Source organism: Elephantulus edwardii, unplaced genomic scaffold (genome assembly GCF_000299155.1).
Source record: "Elephantulus edwardii isolate Elephantulus edwardi_28Jun2011 unplaced genomic scaffold, EleEdw1.0 scaffold00208, whole genome shotgun sequence".
In the NCBI taxonomy this organism is placed as follows: Eukaryota; Metazoa; Chordata; class Mammalia; order Macroscelidea; family Macroscelididae; genus Elephantulus; species Elephantulus edwardii.
In genome coordinates, this window is record NW_006399958.1 from 2,753,200 (window position 1) to 2,772,276 (window position 19,077).

Below are 19,077 nucleotides of genomic sequence, written 5' to 3' on the forward strand. Positions count from 1 at the left end.
GAAAGTAAGGTGAGTGGTCAGTTACAGCTCTGGGCTCTGCTTCCTTTTCAGGAACACTCCCCAAGCCCAGCCTCAGTGCGTGGCCCAGCTCAGTGGTCCCTCCCAAGAGCAGAGTGACCCTCAGATGCTGGTCTCCAACCAAGAACGTCAAATTTGCTTTCAAAAAGGGAGGAACTTACGTGAGGCGATTGCAGCTCACTGGTCCTACAGATGGCCAAAGTGAATACTCCCTCACTGATGTAGGACAAGGTAACGCTGGGGAGTACACTTGTGAATACTCAAGGAAACGACTCAAGGACGCAAGGACTCCTCAAGCAGCTTCACCACCCAATGATGCCGTCACTTCACCATCCAGTGAGGCCCTTCTTCTTCTGGTGACTGGTGAGGATAAGGTGCTTTGGGATGACATGGGTTTCCTTGAGAAAAAGCAAGAGAGAAGGATCAGAAGAAGAGCGGAAGAGAAAAGGTTGCCTCTCCAGAGGGGAGGAGTGTGAATGCCAGTGAAGAGAGACAGGGCCAGAATTTGAATGTTGGTTTTACTCAGGGATTTGGGAGGCTATATCCAGTCCTGGAATCAGTGGAAGGAGGAGTTAGGGAACTAGCTGTAATTTACTCCCACTCCATGAGAATCAGGGTGAGAGGCACCTCAAGACTCTCCCTTTATTTCTGAGCCTTCCTTCTTTTACAGGATGTTTTCCCCAACCTTCCCTCCAAGTCCACCCAAGGCCTAAGGTGACAGCTGGAGAAAATGTGACTCTTCAGTGCCGGAGGCCAGACACTGTGACTCAATCTTTAAGGTTCGCTCTATTGAAGGAAGGCAACCCAGCGCCCTTACAGCACCAGAATCCAGCAGAGTCCACAGCTGAGTTCTCCCTGCTGATGGTGACAGTCAATGACACTGGGATCTACACCTGTGTCTACCACCAGCACGAGGCCCCTTTCTGGGCCTCAACCCTCAGCAACACCCTCGAGATTCTGGTGACAGGTAAGGCTTTCTTGATTTTTTTTTTCCTAAAAAAAATTTATATTGGTTTGTTTACAAAGCTCATCTACATTGTGTCTCACACCATTCTTCATTCATACAATCGTTTTTATGCATTATATTTTATAAAATCAATCACCGCTGGACCTTACCCATCATTACCCAGTATTTTCACATCCCCATCAGATCTTTTCCATTTCCTTTACCCCCTTCCTGCACCCACAAACTGTGCAACCCTGTGGTTTTACCTCCTCCTTGATTTTGAGAGGTTTTTTTGGTCTTTAATCAGAGTCCTTGTTATGCACCATTGTTGCAGACCTAGGGTGAAGTAATTTTATAATTATTAATAATGAGACAGCCAGACAGGAATGAGATAGAAAAGAGAGCATGAAACAGGGGGCCAGCAGTTCTCGACTGAAGACCTCAAGCCAAGCTTCTCTGTGTATTTATTGATAATCAGGGAAAGCAAATTATAAAAAGAATTCCTTGTAAATGAAGCCGAATTTTTCTCTATTGTCACCCTAATGCTCTAGCCCAGGAAGTATTTCACAGGTAGTAACACTCTGTAGGAGGCCCCTAGCTGTCTCCTGTCTGCAGGGAACAAACAGCTCATTTTCTGGGAGAAATCCTAACTTATAAACTTGTAGTTCCTTCAATTCCTTAAACAAGGGTTTTCATATAATATTTGGTATAAAGTGTGGCTTCCCAAACACCACCCAGTTAGCTACGACTCCTAGCAAACTTATGTATAGCAGAGTGAAACATTGCCCATCCTTGTAACTATCTTGATATCGCTGTGTTTGGGCCCACGGAGGCAGCCACAATGCCAATATGTCACAATGGAGATCTTCCTCTTTTTTTTGCCTACCTACATGCAGTAGACTGTCTGAAGAATGACGTTCTCTGAGGACTGATTCTTCCCAATAGCACTTCAAAAGTAACAGGAAGTTTCATCATCATCCTTGCTTCTAAGAAGCATTCCAGCAACACTTCTTCTAAGCTTATTTGCTTGTTCTTCAGGAAGTCTCTGATCGTCAGTATTTTTTCTCCCAATACCTTGGCAGCATCAGTGTGGATGGTGAAGAGATTGAGACAGTTAACAGTTTTACTTGGTTTCACAGGCAACACTCTTGGTAACAGCAGCCAGGAAATCAGGAGACAAATTGCATTGGGAAAGTCAGCTGTGAGGGACCTCTCAAGAGTACTGAAGTGCAACAATGTCAGGCTGCAGACTAAGGTGCGCCTGATCCAGGCTATGGTCTTTGCAATTGCGTGCTATGCATCAGAGAGTTGGAAAGTGAATAAAGATGATAGAAAGAGAATTGTTGCCTTTGAGCTGTGGTGCTGGAGAAGAGTGTTGAATATACCATGGACTGCTAAGAAGACAAACAGGTTTGTCCTGGAGACAGTGAAGCTGGAATGCTCCTTGGAGTCAAGGATTCTGAAGCTTCGTCTGACATACTTTGGGCATGTTGCAAGGAGGGACTGGTCCTTGGAGAGGGACAGAGAGTGGAAGGGTGGCTCAGGAGAGGGATTCTGTGACTGGAGTGGTGGGAATGAATGTGTTTGAGACAGCGAGTTTGGCAGAGGATAGAACAGTGTTTAGGGCTCTTCTACATACGATCACTAGAGTCACAGGTGATTTGATGGCACATAACAACAACAGCCTTCAGATATGTCAATTCTTCTACAATCTGTCTTATTCATGGTTCAGTTTTCACACACATGCTAGGCAATTGACAGCATGGGAACTTAGATCAGGCTCACCGTAGCCCTCCAAGTGACATCTTCACTTTTTGACACGGGCTAGGTGTTGTTGAGTTGACAACCACGGATGGCAACTCTATGAACAGCAGATGGAGACCTTGTCTCTGTCTGGTGCCATCCTGAAAGTCAAGTGAAAACTAAAAACCAAATAAAGTCAATTCCCAAAACTATATGTTGCACCCAGTAATGAGACACTCACTCTCTTACAGATCAGAAGCCTTTATTTCTTTTTTTTTAAGTGTGTGTGTGTGTGTGTGTGTGTGTACCTTCAAATCAGATCTGACAGGTACAGGAGGAGATTGTCCCTCTTTCTTCAGCAGAGCACCTGGTAGATTCGAACCATGCACCTCTGGGATTGCAGTGCAGCTTGTTGCCACTATAGCTCGCCATAAATCCTTTGTTTCTTGGCCAAGGGTTGTTGTCTTCTGTACAAACACAAGAAAGAGCAACCACCCCTTACCAATTAGCTAGAGGTCTGATACGATTTCAAAGCAAATGCTATCAGCAGTGGCAGCTTTCTGCGCTTACCGGCCACACCTGCTATCAGCACGCTCGATCAGTTGTAGTAGCTCTTCGTGCTAACCTGTCACATCTGTTTATAAGCACACGCAAGCGGTTTGACAGAGGCCAAAACCAGCACAGTTAGAAGAAAACAAAATAAAAAATTTTTAGATGGCAGCTTGTTGTTTTTGTTAAGTGCCGTGAGTCGTAGGCTACTCATAGTGACCCTGTGACCGAAAGTTCTCAACATTTGTGTGATTTTCGTCATTTCTCCAAGTTCATGGGGTTTCCAGAGGCAAGCTTTTACGGAAGTGGATGCCACTCCTGCTGCCAAGTTTGTTTTAATCGAGGAGCTCCACCAAACACTGTCCACCATGGGTAACCATTATTGCATTTGACACATCAGTGTCACAGTGTTCTGCTTCACAGTGACCACGAGTTACCACTGTACAGCAAGTGGACAGACCAGTGCTCTACCACTTAGAAAAATGTTTGACCAAAAACCATTAAAACCAGACCTGAGGGCCACAGATTAAAATCACCCGCCTTTGGCTTGGTAGCATAACTTGCTATTCACAAGAAAACAAACAGATTCATCCTGGAGAGGGTTAAACCAAGCTACTCCTTGGAGGCAAGGATTCTGGGGCTTCATCTGACATACTTTGGGCATGTTGCAAGGAGGGACAGGTCCTTGGAGGGGGACATTATGCTTGGGAGGGTGGAGGGACGGCATAAGAGGGGAAGACCCTCTTTGATATGGATTGATTCAGTGACTGGGGTAATCGGGATGGGTGTGTCAGAGACAGTGTGATTGGCACAGAATAGAGCAGGGTTTAGGGCTGTTGTACATAGGGTCGCTATGAGTCGCAAATGACTTGATGGCACATAACAACAACAACAACAGGCCAACAGAGCCCTGTCTATGTTGTTGTTATTGTGAAGTGCCGTTCGAGTCGTAGATGACTCATAGCGAGCCTTTGAATGAAAGACCTGAACACTTAGATAATTTTCATTGTTTCTCCAAGTTCATACAGTTTCTGGAGGCAAGCTATTTCGGAAGGGGATGACACTCCTGCTTCCAAATTTGTTTTAATCGGGGAGCTCCATCAAATACTGTCCCCTTGGATAACCATGAGGGCATTTGACACATCAGTGTGACAGTGTATGTAGTTTTCTTTAGAAGTAGTTGGAGTTGACCCCATAGCATTTAACAATAACAGTAGCAACAGCCTCTTCAACTATGAGGAACTACATCTGTTTTTTTAATCCACGCCCCTTGTGATATTTCTGTTGACAGCAACACTAGGGTAAGAGACCAACTTTAGACTCATTGTCCAGTTTCCAGATAGCTATCAGAGTTCTCCACCGGGAGCTTTAAAGGGGTAACTTATCTTCTCTTATCTCTAAAGCTTCTAATGACTTAAAATAACTCTCCTTACCAGAAGTCACCCAGCCCACTACGATTGAGTTGACCCTGGCTAACAACAATTGCACAGGACAGGTAGAATTTCCCAGTGGACGTTCCTAGGCTGTACTCATCCAGAAGTGGACTTCTACACCTTTCTTCCATGGAACAGCTGGTGGGTTCAAACTGCGGACCTTTTGGATAGCAACAGAGAGACTTAGCCACTCTACCAGCCGAGCTCCCCAGCTATTCAGAACAGAATGACACTGGTTACTGACGGTGGCATTACAGGGCTGCCTTTAAGGGCACGCATTTTAATCCTTTATTCTCAAGTGCAAGTCAGCTCAAGTTTCTAAACAACAGACTCTAGGGATCTGGAAATTTCATAACGTTTCTCACACACTCAGGACACACAGGTTTTTGGGCGAGTAGCAAACAGCTGACGGGGAGGGCCGAGTTGAGAGGGAGATATTGCTAGAAATAGAGTCTCACTTCCTGATCGTAGCTGTGAGATGGAAACTGAGAGGGGAAGGGGCAGAGAAGGGAGGCACCGATGTGTTTTCAAACACTTGCAGACAATCGGGGAAGTAAGTGGTGAGAATTCAGTTGTGACCTTGTTACCAGTTCTGCTTCCTCTTTGAAGCACACAGCTGAAGTCGGGGCTGGTGTTCAGAGCATCTGAACCAGCTGGCGCTGACTGGGTGGCAGTGAGTGGATCCCCACTGTCTAAACTGGGGTGATGGGGGTTGGTGTGTTGGACTTAGTGAGACTGGCTCAGGACAGGGAAGGCTTCAGAGCTGCTATACATAGATAAGGTCGCTGTACATCACAGGCAACTCAATGGCACGTAACGATAACAGGTTTGGAAGCAGGAGTGGCATCCACTTCCTAAATAACACGCCTCCGGAAACTCTATGAACTTTGATAAATGCCGATAATTGCAGAGGGGCTTTCAGGCCTTTTTGTTCACGGGGTTGCTATGAGTTGTGCTCTAGTCAAAGGCAATCAACAAGAACAATGAAGAAACTGAGCCAATAATAAAAATAACTTCGTGTTGCTTATTGTCTGGGATGCTGAGAATTATGACATCAGTACTTCAAATACCAACAAGATCGCCCACTGTGGACAGGTTTCAGCAAAGCTTCCAGATTAAAACAGATTAAGAAGAAGGATTTGTTCATCTACTTTTAAGAGAGAGAAAGAGAGAGGGAAAAAATACTGGCCAGTGGTGGAACTGATACATAGCTGACCTTCCAGCAAGTTTTCAGAGGCAGTCAATCACATAAGAGGAGATTGCCCTCAAAACAACTATGAGATCTCATCTCACCCCAGTAAGAATAGTAAAATTCAACAAAGCAGCAAACAACAAATGCTGGCGAGGTTGTGGAGAAACTGAAACCCTTATTCACTGATAGTGGGAGTGTAAAATGGTGCAACCACTATGGAAGACAGTATGGCACTTTCTCAAAAAGTTGCAAATAGAAATACCTTTGGACCCAGCAATTCCACTACTTGGAATATACTCCAAAGAAACCGTAACCACCACCCAGGCAGATATATGCACACCCATGTTTATCAGGGCTTTGTTCACAATAGTAAAGAGTTGGAAACAACCCAAGTGCCCATCAACAAAGAACTGGATAGAGAAGCTGTGGTATATTCACACAATGGAATACTATGCTGCATTGAAAAACAAGGAACTCATGAAATATTAAAATGGGTGATACTAGAGGACATTATGTTGAGTGAAATATCTCAATAACAAAAGGACAAATACTGCATGGTGCCACTGTTGCAAAACAGGACTGACATCGGGGTTGGGGGGAAACTGAGAAAGAGGGGATAAATTATGTATACTGCATTGAAATAGATGAGGGAGAGAACTGTTTAAAAGGGATATATGATTAGGTATTTTTCTCTGACCCTCTAGCTTTTACTGTCTATGTATGCTCCTGTGAACAATATATGTTATTGTTAGGTGCCATTGAGTCGCCTGCGATTCACAGTGACCCTATGTACAGCAGCTCTGAAGCCTGCCCTGTCCTGAACCAGTCTCAGTGACTCTGACACACCTACGCCCATTGCCCAATTTAATCAATCCGTCTCATCTGGGGTCTTCCTCTCCTGTGCTCTCCCTCCATCCTTCCAGGCATGACATCCTGCTCCAATGACCAGTCCCTCCTGACCAAAGTATGCGAGACAGAGCTTCAATATACTGAGTAGAAAATAACATATATAAGTAGTATCATGTGATAGTTGTTTTCTAATTCCATTTTTTTTAAACAATTCTATCTTCTAGAAAAAACTGAAGCAACAGGGCCCCCACTAACAGAAAGATCATCAGGTAAGAAAAGAAAACTTCTCATGAAATGTTGTTAACAAAAAAATGAAATGTTCAGACATGAATAGGTTTGACAGAGATTGTTTCTACATATCTATCTATGTGTGTACACCTAGAAATATATTCTGTAAATATATTTATGTGCTGTAGATATATTCATGACTCTAGTAAAGTGTAGGGAGCTCTGGTGGCCTAGTGTCAAGAAGCTGCACTGTAATTCTTTTTTTTCTTTAAAAATTATTTATATCATTATTCACTTTTTTGTGATTTTGAAAATTTTTATTGCTATTTTAATGAAAGTTTGTAGAGAACTTGGATTTCCATTTTTCATTGTTGCTGTCATTCACTTTTATGTAATCATTCATATACATTTTATTTTATTCAAGAATTTCTGTACATTGTGTTTTATGTATTTATTACTATTTACCCATTACGTTAATCTCCCCATCTCCTCAAGTCCATATTGCACTTTATCTATTCCTTTTCTTTCCCTAATTTTCCTACTAATTTCTTGTGTCTTACTGATTTCCTCTTCCTTCTTCCACACCCCTTCATCCCTTTCCCTTTTAAACAGTTACAGATATCTTGTTCTATTGACTAATTGCAATAGTCATTTTTTCTTTATCTCGATTCTTCCAAGGTTGGGCTTCCCTTGACATGGTCCTTGTAATGTTTTTTGCCTATTGCAGATGACTCAATGACACATAACAACAATATACTATGACAGGGTTGGAAGCAGGAGTGGCATCCACTTCCTAAACAACACGCCTCTGGAAACTATATGAACTTTGATAAATGTCAATAGTTGTTGCACTGTAATTCTCAAGGCACAGGTTCGAGGCCACCTTCTGCTCTACGGGAGAAGGATGGGCAATCTCCTCTTGTGCAATTCACTGCCTCTAAAAACCAGTTGGGAAAAAAAAACAACAAAACAAAACAAAACAAATGGTGGAGGGCTCTGCTATGGGTCAGTTCTGACTCGACAGTAAACCAAAAAACCAACAGCAACAGCAGTGTGAAGTATATGAAACATCATGCTGTGGAAAGTAGAGGGTCATTGAAAGAGAGGAAGACCCCCAATGAGACGGACTGAAATAGTCACAGCAACGATGAACTTCAGCATGGCTGAAACTACGAGATGGCACAGGACAGGGCAAGGCTTCGATCTGTTGTCCTCTGGGTTGTTTTGAATCAGAGTTGACTTGTTGGCATCTATCAACAACATCAATAGGAGGCCACGTTTTGGCAATTTTGCCATCATCCATCAAACAACTTGATGGAATGAGTCGCTGGGTCTGGGGATCCAGGACCGTAGTGTTGGTGAGTGCATCAAAATCAGTTGGCACGATATAGTCTACAAAGATGGTCTACATCTTCCTCATTGTTCAAACCCAGCTAGCGACTCCACTGGAGAAAAGACCTTGAGATACACTTTGGAAACAACGACAACCTCAGAAACCTACAGGGAAGCTGTTCTTAGTCACATGGGGCCACCAGGACTTGAATTATAATGAGCAGAGAATGGGGGGATAGTGCTGTGACAAGCTTGTGAGGGGTCACCTGGGGTGCGAGAGAAGAGTGATGACAATCAAAAGGGCATCGAAACAATTAGTCTGGAGGACTGATGGGCTATTTGAACCTCAGCCTCCAGAACCCTGAGATCAGAAGAAGTAGATGGTGCCCCACTTCCATAGCTGTCCTCTCTGCAAGGGTCACATGCAGGGTCCTGTGCAGAGTGAGAGAAAAACATCGAACCAAACTCAGAATAGTAATAATGATAATATAGGTTTCATATAAGCACAGTCAAGAGCTCTGAGATTCCCATTTTCCTCAAGGTTAGGCACAATTTATTGTGATCCACACAGTCTAATGCCTTTGCATTATCAATGAAACACAGACATTCTTCTAGTACTCTTTCCTTTCTGCCAAGATCCATCAGACACTGGCAATAATGTCTCTAGTGCAACGACCTCTTCTAAACCCAGCCTGTAGTTCTGGCAGTTCCCTGTCATGTACTGTTCACGTCTTTTCTAGATAATCTTCAGTAGGATTTTGCTAGTATGCGATATTAGTGATATTGTTCTATAATTTCCACATTCTGTCAGGTCAGCTTTTTTTTTAAATGGGAATAAATATGGATCTCTTCCAGTCAGTTGGCCGAGTAGCTGTCCTCCAGATTTCTTGGCACAACTTGGTGAGCACATGCAGGGCAGCATCTGTTTGTTGAAATATGTCAGTTGGTATTCCATCAGTTCCTGGGGCTTTATTTTTTTTGCCAAGTCCTTCAGAACAGACTGCACTTCCTCCTTCATCACCATTGCCTCTTGCTCATGTTATTTCTTGAAATTTTTGTGTCAGCCAATTCTTTTTGGTACAATGACTCTGGATACTCCTTCCATCTGCCTTTAATGGTTCTCGAATCATCCAATATCATGCTCATAACATCCTGAAGCATTACAACTCGTGACTTGAATTTTATTCTTCCGTTCTTTCAGCTTAAAAAATGCTGAGCAGGCGACTCAATGGCACATAAAAGCAATAACATACTATGACAGGTTGGGAAGCAGGAGGGGCATCCACTTCCTAAACAACATGCCTCTGGAAACTCTATGAACTTTAGTAAATGTCTATAGGCGAGCTCTGGTGGCCTAGTGGCACAAAGCTGCACTGCAATCCCAGAGGTGCACAGTTCAAATCCACCAGATGCTCTGCTGAAGAAGGAGGAACAATTGCCTCCCGTACCAGTCAGATCCGATTCGATGGTACACACATTAAAAAAATGTCTATAGTTGTAGAGGGGCTTCAGGCTTTTTGTTCACAGGGTCTCTATGAGTCGTGCTTGGCTCAAAGACAATCAACAACAACAACAACAACAACAACCATAATAAACCAGTAGGCTTACTCTTCTGATTGAGATTGACAGAGCTCCTAAGATTACCATTCTTAGTTACCTTTCAAATTGGGAACTGAATTCATCTCCATCATTTAACTTTCAGATAAACAGTAGGACTGTAACATGAATAAAAATACCAGGCAAACACGCAATGCCTGGAACCACCAAGTACAGGAGACCCAAAGGGCAGCATTTGACTAGAGACAGAGTTCAGAAGACAGAAAGGACTAAGGAATAAGAGTGGAAGGAAGTAGTAAACACAGGGCCAGGGAAAATGGGAAGAGTGACTCTCAAAATGAAGAACACCGTCAATGTCATGAAAGAAAGTGTGTCTTTATAGTAGTTGATTTGGAAAACCAATTTGCTTGTAAACTTTCATTCAAATCACAAAAAATAGTTAAGGGGGGAATAAAGAAATTCTATATGCTGTCAAGTTGATTGCAAATGATAGTGGCCCATGTGATTAAGTACAACTTCCCTGTAGTGTTTCTGAGGCTACATGTTAGGGAACAGATCCCAAGGTCTTTCTGGATGAGTCGCTGGGTGGGTTTGAACTACTAACCTTTTGGTTAGCAGCAGAATGTGTAACTGTTGTGCCCCCTGATTTCATCTTCCCAGGACATGTTGGTTCTGGGCTGTTGAGTTGGGATTACCCTCCAGCTGGTTTTCAGAGGCAGTCAATCCCATGGGAGACTGCCCATCTTTCTCTCTTGGAGCATTTGGTGGATTTGAACTGTGTGCCTTTGGGAGGGAAGTGTGATGCCTTGATCCCAAGACTTACAGATGTTTAAAATGGAATGAGGTTCCATCGGGGACTAGGACACACCCAGTCACTAGCAAGACTCCCGAGGACAAGCTACATTTTGGTGATGCCGGAAGATGGTGGTTCAAAGCGAGGCTGTGATGGTGGATAAGACTCTGGTGATGCAGCAGTTAAGCGTTTGGCTGCTAAAACCATTAGCTGTTTACTGAGAAAGACGGAGTGGTCTGCTCTCTTAAAGACGTACAGCCATGGAAAGACTATCCACTGTGTCTGATAGGGTCTCTATGAGGCAGAATCAACTCAAGGGTAGCAGATATTTCGGTTGGTTAAGGGCGGAGGGATGGTGAAGGAGAGGAAGGCTGTGTCAATTCAGCCAGGTGGATTGACACAGTGACTGCAGCAATGGGGGTGTCAGAGATGCTGAGGATGGCATCGTAGGGTCGCTGTGTGTCCTGCTTGACTTGACAGCACCTAACAACAACAAAGCCATAAGGCAGTGTTGGGTCAGTGGGAGGCTTCTCACCTTCTGATGGACACCCCCAGGATTCAGTTCCACCCCTTGTCCACCAGAGGACGCTTGCACGCTGCTGTGTGGCTGGATGGGTTTCAGTGGGGTTTTTCCTTCTAAGACTAAGAGGAAAAGTCTCTTGATCCATTTCTGGAAACCAGTCGGTGAAAATCCCATTAAAATCAGAACTGGTTTTGACAAGCACTGTGGCAATGGGACAACTAAAACAAACTTTCAAGGAGTGTTCAACTTGAATCCTTTTCATCCTATGGAGATTTTGGAAAGTATTTCTTTGAGTTTATTATGTTTAATTTGTTTTATTTGTTTGTGTATAAAGGATGCTCATCTAGATGATAACATAATTATGATAAAAACAAAAGGGGTGAAATATGGGAAGTCAATACTAAACATTTGTAATAAACGGAATGCTATTTAAATAAACAAAACCAAAAAAAAGGAAAAAAAAAAGAGAAAATCCCATTAAAGTGCATCTGCCCAGCTCAGACCACACTGACACCCACAGTTTCCTTGTGGGTGGAGGCCGCAGGCGTTGGGGGAACCAGAAACAAGGATGAGGTGAAAGAGTCACAGACCTGCCTACTCATTCGACACGCAACTTAATTAATCTTACTTCAGGGTCCTGAAGCTCAGCCCCTGAAAGGAGAAAACCGTGGCAAGGAACCCCTACCTTAACAGGAAATAATGGTTGTGGGTAGGGTCGTTGGCCATCAGAACCAACTCAACAGTACTTGACAACACAGCAAACCATGGCAAGGAACCCCTACCTTAATAGGAAGTAACAGTTGTGGGTTGGGTCGTTGACCATCAGAACCAACTCAACAGTTCTTGACAACACAGCAAACAGGTAACCCATTGTTGTTGCTGTTGCGTGTTTTTCAATTGACTCCAACTCATTGTGAACTCACGAGCAACAAATTGAAACCCTGACTGATCCTATAACCATCTTCACGATCTCACCTGTGCTGAAACCCATCTCAACAGTCCCACAGTCCCTACATCAATCCATCCCATTGAAGATTTTCTCTGACTCTATTCAATTATAAGTCCTTCTCCAGAGGCTGGTCCCTCCTGATAACATGCCGGAAGGTTGGGGGACAAAGGCTCATCATTACTCCTTATCAGCAGCACCTGGCTTGCCCTTCTCCCAAGGTATCTCTCTGCTTTTTGGCGATCCGTGAAGTATTCCGTGTTCTTCCTCAGCACCGCAGTTCAGAGGCATTGACTCTTCTCGGATCTTGCCTGTGTACTAGGCGTCACAGCATGTCTCCTGTGCTTCTCTCAGCAGACACGAATGGGATCTTTATTGCCATCTTCACCTTCACCTTCCTCCTCCTCTTCCTCCTCTCAGTCTTCTTCATTTACAAGTACACCCGATGTGGTAAGTGTTGAGAGGCAAGGGTTATGTGTTTTAGGGGAAATGGGAGAGACAGAAATTGGAAGTTAATTGTGTCTCCTTTTTTTAAATTTTCTTTCTCAGGGACAACTCTTGACAAGACGGCTAAAAGGTAGAATAAGCCAATCTCAGACACATCTTGTTTTATTGAAATTTCCCTTACTATACAATATAGATCTATCTGTGTATCCATCCATCATCCGTCCGTCCATCCATCCATCCATCCATCATCCATCCATTATCTATCTATCTATCCATCCATCGATCCATCCTAATCTATCATCTATCATCTATCAATGATCTATTATCTAGCTAATCTATCATCTATCTATCATCTGTGTATCTATTATACTAAGAGAACAAACACATTCATCCTGGAAAGGGTGAAACCAGGTTACCCCTTGGAGGCAAGGATTCTGAAGCTCCATCTGAAATACTTTGGGCATGTTGCCAGGAGGGACTAATCCTTGGAGAGGGACATTATTCTTGGACGAGTGGAGAGACAGCACAAGACAGGAAGACCCTGGCTGAAATGAATTGACTCAGTGACCTGGGTAATGGGGGTAAGTGTGTCAGAGACAATGAAATTGGCTCAAGATAGAGCAGGGTTTGGGTAGTTCTGTACCTCAGAAACCCGGAAGAAGAGCAGTGAAGATGAGGTCCAGGAGACACTGGGAAGCAGGGAGAAGTCAGAGTCAGTCTTCTCCACGTTGTATCTGCTTTTCCTACAGCAGACAGATGCCTGAGGTTGGTGTTTGTACTAGGTTTACTCCCTTTCCTATTGGTAACCTGAACACTGAGTCTTGTTCCAAAACCTGAACCTTGAGCCCAGTTCCAAGAACAAAAAGCAAAATATAACTGTCAGCTAAGGACGGTGGATGGAAAGAGCCTCAACGTTCAGCCAGCCACTCCCACTGGACTCACTCATGCTAACACTGTATATAGTCTAGAGGGCAGAAAACATCGTGAAAATATCTTCTAACCAAACAAGTGTTAAAGTGGGCTTCCCATCCCCTTCATCTCAACGTGCCTGCAGCCAGCGAGTCTGCACCCCTATTCCCAAATGGGAAACCCACAGATAAAAAAAAAAGGCAATCTCTTTATAAAAAACTAATCACCATTGGACTATGCCCACCATTACCCTGTCTTTTCCAGTCTCTGCCAGATATTTCTCATTTCCTTTATTTACTCCCTCCACCCACCAAATTGTGCAACCCTGTGATTTCATCTCTACCCATCCTCACCCTTCTGTTTCCACTCCTAACCCCCTTGGAACCCCATACATGTTTTTACAATAAACAAACAGACAACAACAACAACAGAAAGATAGAGCAGGGTTCAGAGCTGTTGTACACAGGGTTGCTATGAGTTGCATGTGACTCAACGGCACATAACAACATCACACACTTCACAGACTGTAGTCTAGTGCGAATCCAACTTTTATATGCACAGGGAAATTTAAAAAAATCCCTATATTGCAGTAAAGTGAGTGAATTTGCTTTGTGGCAAGACTGACTTTATTATAGTAGTCAGGAAAAAAATCCTGCAATGAGCTCTGAGGTCTGTCTATACTGAACTTCATTCTCTACCACTTCCTCATTCATTAACGTTTTAACTTAAGTTTCTCGTATGTTTCAGACCAGCCACAGTAGTAGCCGCCCTTAGTTTTCTCTCCTGGTTCCATATTGTTTTCACTCTTCTTCTACTTCATTCAACGTTCTCCTCTCAGCTTCTTCCCACTTCTTCCTCAGCTTCCAACCACTTCCTCCTCCTCAAGCTTGCCAAGGTTTGCCTAGGACTCTGTATTACACAGAGACCCAAGGGGAGGGGAGGGTGTTGGAGCTGGGAGGAGGCGGAGGGGAACTTCGGTTTTAGACTTTTGCAGTGAGCTAAATAAAGAGAACTGGTGGTGAAGGGGGCTGCTGACGGAAAGGTCAAGCAAGACGTTGGACCCTTCACCGAGCAAAGATAAGGAAGTCTGCTCTGTCAAGATCACAGCTTCCAACACTCTGTGGGGAAGTTCTGCTCTATCAGACAGGGCTGTTGTAAGTCAGGATAACCGGAAGGATGTGGGATGAGCACCGGGACTGTGCCCTTCACTCCGCCCTCAGCCCACCCACAGTGGTCTGTCTTTCACTCTCCAATTTCTATTTTCATCCAATGCTTCACTTTGTTTCTCTGTCTTAGTTCCTACTCCTCCAAGAAACCAGAAGAAGTGGGGACAGGTAAGTAAACTGGGACAAAAAGCAGTGAGTTTATATGTGCACATGTGTTTAAGTGTGTGTTGTATATTTGTTGTAAACCAGGGACAAAGGAGAGACAGGAACACAAGACGAAGAGACAGGAAAGCAGAAAGGTCGGGGGCGAACAGCTCCAAGACTGCAGCCCAGAGCCCAGCGTCCTTCTAACATTTATTGAGAACTCCCAGGAAGTAAATCACAGAGAACATGCATTACAAATGAAGCTAGGTTTTTTACAGCTGACAACTTTATGCTTATCTCAGGAATTATGGTTTTGCAAACAAATACAGTCCTAGAATTGCAAAGGTGTCATGAGGTGTGCCTTGACGCCTGCTTCCTGTGACCTGTCTCGGGGAGAATTCCAGCTTGTATTTGCACCTCCTTAAATTCCTGTTTAAGTGTTATCATTTGGATTAACAATTGCCTTACATTTAGTTTAACATTTTAGCTTTCCACGTATATTTTTGTGTGTATGGTGAATGCGCATTCCGTGCATGTACGTGGCACGTGCATATCCATGTGTGCTTGTGTGTTTCTAACTATGCACGACTCTGGCTTCAAATTCAAGTGAACAAGTATGAATGGGATATGCACAAAAATTGTATGCATATAATTAGATCGGTTGTGAGTACATGTACGCATATGTGGACAAGGCATGTGTGTATGTGTGCTTCTGTATAGACATGTACGTGCCTATATGTGTGATGTATAGGGGTTTATGCAAATATGGACACACATGTGAATGTATGGTGAATATATATTGAGTGGGTGCACACGTATATGTCCATGGAAATGTGAATGAATACATGTGAATCTGTATGTTACGCTCATGTGTATATGCATATGAGTATTTGGATATGCCCATGGGTGAGTATACTACTATGTATATGTGGATATGTGTATGCACGTATGTGGACACGCTTGTGTGGGTGTATATTTGTGTATTTGCCTGTTTAGGAGATGCTCATACATATCTTTGAAGGCACACATATGTAGCACGTGCTTGTACATGTGCTTGCATGGTGAGTGAGCGTGTGCGTGTGTCTATGGCATGTGTGTGCATTGAATGGAAGCACGTGTGTACGCATGTGGGTTGGACAGGTCAGCATTTACACATCTGTCTCTATATGCATAGATATGTATCTACTTGTCTGGATACGTGTGTAGTGAGTGGGATGTGTGTACGTGTGTGATGCTAGATGTGTGTACGGTGAGTGAAAATGGATATGATACACTTGGTGTGCATGGATGTGGCTGGAGGTGTTTGTTTTGGTGAGTGACGTGTGTATGTTAGAGGTGTGTGTGTGTGTTTGTGTGCAGCTGTAAGTGAAATCTGTATATATGTGTGTGCATGTGCACACAGATCTGACCGGGGATGAAGCAATGATAGAATCTTTCCTTCCAGGTGCATCTGCAGCTGAGAAGGCTGACTCTTCTGCGTTGGTAAGTTTCTTCTTTAGTAATTACCCTTCAGCTCCTTCTTCACTCACCCCCTAGTTTTGCCCATTGCCCTCTGCTTCCACCAGAAATCCAAACTCACTGCTTTGGAGTTGATTCTGAGTCATGGAGATCCTGTACTACAGAGTAGGATTGCCCATAGGGTTTCAGAGGCTGTAAGTATATATGGACGCTACTTGTCCCATCTTGTTCTCATAGAATGGCTGGTGAATCCAAAGTATCAGCCTCTTGGTTATTAAAGAAGGGTTTTTTGGTTGTTTTTTTTTTTTGTGTGTGTGTGTTTCATGACAAAGAATCTTTACTTTTAAATGATTACCAATACATTAATAACAAATAACAAGCTTCCATGTTCTACTATCTAGTAACTTCTACAAGAAACTCAAGAGCAGCCCCAACTAGATGACTACAAGTATGTTCTATGAACAGAAGGTTTAATTCACCATGCCACCAGGGCCTTGTCCTCTGGTTTTATTCTGTCTTAAACCTTCCTCTACATTTCAGAAGGTGGTCTGAATTCTTATGTCATTTATTGGTTATGAAACCTTCAGGTAGTGACTTCTTTCCGAGTACATTTTCTGACTTGAAAGTGGGAAGAACATGACCTTTCTCATAGAATTGAAGAAAGAGTTGAAGGAGATGGACTCCATGGGTGGTGCAAACAGATCTTATCCAGAGGAGCCTCAGAAGAAAAGACTGGTGGCCTACTTCCAAGAAACCAGCCACCGAGAACCCTATGGAGTACCGTTGTGCTCTGACACACATGGGGTCACTAAGAGTCAGAGTTGACCCAATGGCAACTAGGTTAGTTACCTGGTGCTGCTGTAACACAACTACCATATGTGGATGGCTTTGAAGAACAGAGATCTACTTTATCACAGTTCTAGAGGCTAGACATTGACAACAAGTTCTCCACCATGTTGATTCTGAGACACTGACTTCAAGCTCTCCACCATGTTGATTTCTAGACATTGACATCAAGGTCTCCACTTGGTGAATTCCTAGACATTGACTTCAAAGTCTCCACCATGTTGGTTCCTAGACATTGACATCAAGGTCTCTACCATGTGGATTCCTAGACATTGACTTCAAGGTCTCCACTGTGTGGATTCCTAGATACTGAGATCAAGGTCTCCAACATGTTGATCCCTAGACATTGACATTAAGGTGGTCACCATGTTGATTCCTAGACATTGAGGTCAAGGGGGGCACCATGTTGATTGCTATCCATTGAGGTAAAGGTTCCCACCATGTGGATTCCTAGACATTGACACCAAGGTCTCCACCATGTTGGTTCCTAGATGTTGACATCAAGGTCTCCAACATGTTGATTCCTAGAGATTGACATCAAGGTCTCCACCAAGTTGATTCCTAGATATTGATGTCAAGGTGACCACCATATTGATTCCTAGACATTGACCATCAAGGTCTTCACCATATTGATTCCTAGACATTGAAGTCAAGGTGACCACCATATTGATTCCTAGACATTGACCATCAAGGTCTCCACCATGTAGATTCTAGACATTGACCATCAAGGTCTCCACCAAGTTGATTCCTAGATATTGATGTCAAGGTGGCCTCCATATTGATTCCATGTCAACAGCCCTAGGCATTCCTTGGTCCTTTGATGACTCTTTTATGTCATGTCTTCCATCATGTATGTGTTTGTGTTTGTTCTATTCTTTTATAAGCTTTTTATTGTGGTTTGACTGAACATTGATAGGGCAGATTGGTTGTTTCCACTGAGCCAGTCATACACATTTTATTTTATAATATTGAGTATATTTCCTACATTTTATCATCACTTTCCATAGTTCTCGTTCCCATCCATCCTTCCACCTTCTTCCTTGCTATTTTCTTAGTTTTATCCTTGGGCAAAGAGGTCTCTCATGATCCTGTGTGGTTGAGGGTACTCAGTGCTAAGTATCTCTTTGATGTTATTATTCATCCTAGAGATCAATGTATTATTTGGTTGCAAATTGTGACACAAAGGTGTGTTCAGTTCCAGACTCAAAGCGTGGCTAACCACCATACTCTTAGGGGTTCTACCACTCTCTATAAGATCACTAAGCCTGGCCTTTTGGAATCAGTTTGTTTTAAGATAGAGAAGAGATTCAACAAACTAGCCAAGAAGAGATAGGGTCAGATAGATGTCAAGACACATGACGATTTCCAACGAACTAGGAAATGGAAACTGAAGAGATAAAGACCTCCCTCCAAAGGGGGGGGGTGGGAAGAGAGAGAGAAAGGAGAGAGAGAGAGAGAGAGAGGAGAGAGAGAGAGAGAAAGGACAGAGAGAGAGAGAAAGAGAGAGAGAAAGAGAGAGAGAAAGAGAGAGAGAGGATGCCCTAAGAGCTGATACTCTGAATTCAGATGTCTAGCTTCCTAAATTGTGAGAGAATAAAGTTTTTTTGTTAAAGACCCCTGAATGTGGACCTTAGACCCCCTTCAAGTCTGGAGAACTGAATTCACCACCTTAGATCAACTTTTAACCAAAGAAAAGACAGGCCTATATGGTAAAACAATAACAGTCTTTAGAATAAATCTCCATACGAGACCAAAAGAGAAGTATTTTCACAGTGATAAAGTCCAGATGGCAGGAAAGGATAGGATAGAAGGATGAATGGAAACAGGAAACACAGGGATGAAGGAGGAAGAGTGGAGGACTGCAGTCAAGGTCAAGAAACAAAATGTGTATGAATTACTGGATTGAAATTTGCTCTGTAAACCCAAACCTTTGTCTCTCACACAGACACACCACAAACCCCACTGCTATGAAGTTGATTCTGATTCATCAAAACCCTG

At 43.3% G+C, this 19,077-nt stretch overlaps 2 protein-coding genes across 2 annotated transcripts in view; both read left to right on the forward strand.

The window, feature by feature from the left end:
* LOC102874524 (T-cell-interacting, activating receptor on myeloid cells protein 1-like) overlaps positions 1 to 12,431 on the forward strand; it is a 12,748-nt gene extending 317 nt beyond the window's left edge. Inside the window, exons 2-4 of the mRNA XM_006897374.1 lie at positions 52 to 179; positions 814 to 985; positions 12,382 to 12,431. Coding sequence (XP_006897436.1) covers positions 52 to 179; positions 814 to 985; positions 12,382 to 12,431 — 350 coding nt within the window. The remainder of the gene's footprint in view (positions 1 to 51; positions 180 to 813; positions 986 to 12,381) is intronic.
* Positions 12,432 to 12,441: 10 nt separating this feature from the next.
* The window catches only part of LOC102874925 (V-set and transmembrane domain-containing protein 1-like), an 8,847-nt gene continuing 2,211 nt past the window's right edge, over positions 12,442 to 19,077 (forward strand). The window contains exons 1-2 of the mRNA XM_006897375.1: positions 12,442 to 12,559; positions 14,762 to 14,799. Of these exons, the coding sequence (XP_006897437.1) occupies positions 12,442 to 12,559; positions 14,762 to 14,799 (156 nt within the window). The remainder of the gene's footprint in view (positions 12,560 to 14,761; positions 14,800 to 19,077) is intronic.